Consider the following 5,168-nt stretch of genomic DNA (forward strand, 5'->3'; position numbering starts at 1 on the left):
GCAGATTCTTTTACAATAATTCTAAAGTCTGTATTCCTTGTATGTCAGACTCTTTCCCACCTTCAAGTGCAGAGAGGAGAGGCCTGCATCTCAGGGGTCAGGGTATAGTAGTGTTCATCCCTTAGTAGATAGGCACCTTAGTTTTAAGTGTGCTTATCCAAGTCTAATGGATGCTTACTAGGGACCCTCAACTGCTGCCCAGTAACTTTCTGGAGGCCAGGGCCCTGAGCAATTGAGTCTCCTGCTTTAATACACTTCAATACTGTGAGGAGACATGGCCAGATCAGCAGCCAGTACTGTCAGGGGAGCAGAGTTTGCTAGGCTTGCTCTTCACCCAAGTAGCCAAAATGTTTTGCTGAGCATGTAGAACACTGTTGCTTCTCACAGAAGGCAATACAAATGCAAGGTTGTGGAAGACAAGGAAACAAAATTGTACAGGGGATCAAATAGGACACAGACTCTAGATTTTCATTTAGATAATTTATTTCCATCATGAGAGTGATCTTTTTGACACCAAAAAAAAAAAAAAAATCACTCATTCCCTGGGGCCCGTGAGTTCATAAACGAGGACTATTCTTTATGGATTGGCAGATTACACAGTTAGAATCTGAGGACCCTTCCTGTTCTTCTTCATCTGGTGTCTCATTTTGTGGCCTCTCTGATACTGCAGACAATATGACAGAACAACATCTGTTATACAGAAACATCATAGAACTCAAAATGGGGTTCCCTGATGTGTTGTCACTGGGCACTTCTTCTGTATCTTGGTTTTCAAGAGTAGCTGGGGGCATACATACTATATTCTCTGAGTTGTTTTCCCCTGTTGGGTTGCTTGACTCCCCAAGAGACTGCTGTTGTAGGGAACATCCAGGAATTTTTTTCATAGCCCACACGTTGGAAAACACAAAGGGCTGATTTCCTTTGGGTCCCTGATCTTTGGACCCTTTCTTTTTAGACTCCTCATCATCTTCTTTCTTGGGCTTATGATGGAATCGTGGAGAAAATCTTGTAGGTAACTTCTTTTTCTTCGAAGGTGGTCCTGAAGAAGGCTTAAGTGGAATTGGCACACAGAGTGCTTGATGGTTACAATTTCTCTGGACTCTTTTTTCCCAGATATACCCTAGGAGTCCAGGTTTATCTTTCCTGAAGTAGAAATTGCAGTACATCTGAAACAAAATGAATATATTAGCTATACTTATATGAAACTTGCATTGATCCTGACAACCTTGCCTAACATCTGTCACAATGTCTTAATCTGTGATGACAAATATAACTTTTCATTTGCAGATACCCTTATATCTTGTGGCATCTCTTCATTAAAGATAAATTATTTGTAAGTTTGGCTTGTAGTACACACACACACACACACACACACACACACACACACACACATGCACACACCATTTACTATCCTCTTACAGCCATTATTTTTGTCTGTAGACTTTTAGGTGGGCCCTATGTAATTTAATGACAAAGTCACAATATTCTAAGTCTACGTTGTCACCTTTCAGTAAGTAATATTCCTGAAACAGTTATCCTTGGAAGTAAAAAACTGATATTGTTTTTGTCACAGGGAGAGGAGTTGTGTATATGCTTCTGTTATTAAAAGTTAGACACAAAAGTTCTTTGTACTTTACCATTACTCTCCTGTTTTCTTCAGAAGAAACCATGGAGGTCCCAGGGCATATCTTCATGAATCCATGCATGTTGAGCTGGCAAATAAAACTGTTCAAGCTGTCAGTTTCAAAAATCTTTGGCCCCCTGCGATGAAGAACCTCTCTTTGGAAAAGGTCTTCTTCAATTATAATTGTGTCTCCTTCTTCATTCCAATTCACCGACTTGAATGACTCATCCTGTACTATGGTCCAGAGCCTCCTGGGGAAGGGCAGACTGAGAAGGTCAATGTCACCTTCCTTATTGTCTATAGGTTGACTTTGGTCCTCAGCTGGGGGATCTTCTTCTGATGCTGGAGGTTGTATCACATCTTGCTTCACCAGACTCCCTCTTAAATCTGCCTGTGAATCAGGTAAACTATTAGGTTGGACCTTACTTTCACATTCTTGAACAACATCTGGGTTCATGTTGCCTTCACAATCCTCTTCCGCATTTGGGTTAGCCATAATGCTACATAACCACCCAGAGCACTCTGGACAGCAGACCTCAAGTCCCTGTCCTCAAGACAGTGTGCCTTTCGTTCCAGTAGGAATGTCCAATAACAGTGACTATAAAGTTCTAGATTCTGAGTATACCTCTGTTGAAGTCATCATTCTCTTTCTTTGTCTTGTGATGTCACCAAGATGGCTCACAAACAGTCTGGAAAGGGAGGCCAGGCCAAGCATATGTGGTGAGTGGATGGGTAGGTGAGAAGGCCTCAAATATTCTCTTTTCTATGCAAATATGTGCTGAAAACTCTCAGAAAACTCTCCTTTCTGATGATACATATCTTGTCATGGGTACTGTATGAGTTGAGAAACACCTCGGCCTCTCATAGTTCTCAAGATGGAGGGGTGGTTACTGCTACTCTTTCTCTAACCCAGAGATCAAAGACTAGCCCTAAGTTAGAAAAAGCTTGGGTATTAGCATTCATCCTCCTGATATATAGATTGCCAGATAACAGTACCTCTTAGGCATAGTGGTCTACCCTTTCATTTACCCTCTAGTCGTTCACCCACCCCTCTCTCAGGCTTGCATTGGTTTCTTCCAACTGCTTTTCTGATTGATTGTGTCTCTTCATGTAGATCCTACAATATGATCAGCTTGTCTACTCAGCATTACTATGCCCAAGTAGGATGAAATGACTACACTCCTCTAGTTACTTGATGGTAGGATTATACTAATTACGTTTTAAGATTATATGGCCACATCCACAGTGGTGCTTTGAATTTCCATGTACACTTAGCTTACCACAAAATAAATTTCTTTGTTCTGCAGATCAAAACAGAATTGCCAGTCACTTCTATTTTGTCTGTATAAAAGCCATTCTAATTACCCATGACAGTGAATTTTATTTTTATGAAATTGCATTGTTTCTCCATTGCCTTTACTTCCTCTTACATCTCCTATGTGGCTTCCATTGTTTCCTCTCAAATTTGTGGCTTTATTCTCTTTTATCATTATTGTTATTATGCATATATATGTATGCATATATGCATAGATATACAAATACAACCTGATGATTCCATTTTTGTTGCTTGCATGTATATTTATATGTTTTATAGTATTGGTATTGGATTACCAACTGGGGGCCCATCCCTAAGGAATGGTAACCCTCCCACTCTTAGATTCCTTAGTTGCCTGTAGTTTTTTGCCTAGGGTAAAGCCGGTGAAATTTCTGACTTCCATGTTAGCATGTCTATTGGTATTGTCCTTGTACAGGTCTTTGTAGCTTGGTTTTCATATAATCTGTCTTAAGGAAAGCTTTTATCTGTTTAGTTACAGACAACTAAAATAGGTCACACCGATAGTTCCTAGTGTGCATTTGAAAAGCATCTATACATTTGTGGTGTCTCATCTGTGCTAGAAGGGGAATTTCTTCTTAGATAAATAAATAGATTCTTTGCATATTTATTAAAATTATAACAAATAAATAGTTATGTAAATGTATATTTATATTTAGAATTATTTATGCACACATATTAAAATACAACATGCTGAGTCCATTTAATGTTTCTCATATGTGTTTAAGTTTAGGACTGACTGGGATTAGATAATCTATCAGGGATCTCATCCCTAGAGAAGACTGAATCTTTCCCTTTCAGCAACCTGTAGCTTTCATTTAAATATGAGACCGTCTGAGATTTCCCCTGGTGTTGTCATTGTACTGAATTTGTTTAGGTGACTGAGATTTTACTGGTATAGAGCCCACATCATATATAGAAAATGTCATCCTACAGTAGGGATCTTGTTCCTCTGGCTCTTACATTCTTTCATTTCTCTCTGTTAACTGAGACTTAGTTGCAGGCATGTGATTTAGATGTGTTAGCACATTTCACAGTAAGTTGCTCTCTGAATTTAGACCAGCTGTGAATTTCTGTAATGGTCTGTGTTGAAGGGAAGTTAGTGACATATAAGCAGACAGGGGAAGTGAAGGCAGCCTTTCTGAGACGGTTGCTTCTTGTTTCCAGAAGACTCCAAAAAACTACTGGAATGCACAGGAACATTTATCTAGACAGGACATGTGGGGAAAAGGGAGGACTTAAGTTGCCATTAAACCAGCCAAGCCAGCTTCTCTCATCCTAAAGGGGTAAAGCTGTTTTATTACTTTTCTTCGTGACTTTATCTGCTGTTTTATTTTCCTGTCCAGATCTTTGTTATTGCCACAGAAAGAACATAGGCAACTACCACCGCATTTTTTAATAATTTATTTAGTTTGCTTATGTATGTATAAATGTGAGCCACAAAACCCATGTTAGAAGACAACATAGAGGAGGCTATTTTCTTTTATCATGTGGGCCATGGAGATTTAACTCAGGTCATCAGGCTTGGCAGCAAGTTCCCTTACCTATTGCACTGTCTTGCTGGTACTGCATTCTTGCATTTTTTTTCTTTAACCCATTAGGGAAACATGAGCTCACATCCCACACAAACTGGAGATGCCCTGACACATTGGCATTCTCTATGGTGATGGTGAGCTTTGCGTTCTCTTTCCCAGCTCTCCTACATTTTGTATTCTTCGTCCCAATTCTATTTAGGAGATTTTTCCCTAGGATACTCAGATCAGTGCTGCTACTGCAAAGTCTGCACTTAGACCTGCTGTTTTCTTCAGGGCACACTGCTTGTGTACGGGTGGCAGTGACATTCCAGTGATCTTGCAGACATGGCATGCTCCCTGCTCTCCATTTGGTAACTTGTGTACCCAGAACACAAACTGAGAAAGCAAAAGTTCAACTATTCTGTTGAATTTGGGGACCAATATATTGCTTGAAATGTTTTCAGGCTTTTGGTCTACCTGCATCTCCATCTTCATGCTCCTGATATACTTCTATTCTTATTTAAATAAGGCAGACCTTCTGTAACTTGCCAGAAGAAGGCATTCAAATAATATGACATGGTCTAATGTCCTCGTGGTTTTGCTCTTTTGTTTATATGACTTAGGGCTGATGGGGGACAGGATATATAGGACAAGTTGTCAGCCCATCATCATGATTTCTAGGCCTGAATTGGTCCAA

The 5,168-nt window shown here is 39.8% G+C and overlaps 1 protein-coding gene across 1 annotated transcript; it reads right to left on the bottom strand.

Moving 5' to 3' along the window:
• Positions 1–557: 557 nt before the first annotated feature.
• HSFX4 (heat shock transcription factor family, X-linked member 4) lies at positions 558–2,120 on the bottom strand (the record flags this gene model as incomplete). The annotated part of the gene is made up of 2 exons (XM_080910250.1): positions 558–1,166; positions 1,638–2,120. 2 exons carry the CDS (start codon positions 2,118–2,120, stop codon positions 558–560), a joined length of 1,092 nt encoding a protein of 363 aa, XP_080766376.1.
• Between the last annotated feature and the right edge of the window lie 3,048 nt (positions 2,121–5,168).

Source organism: Micromys minutus, assembly GCF_963924665.1.
Source record: "Micromys minutus genome assembly, chromosome: X".
Classification (NCBI taxonomy): Eukaryota; Metazoa; Chordata; class Mammalia; order Rodentia; family Muridae; genus Micromys; species Micromys minutus.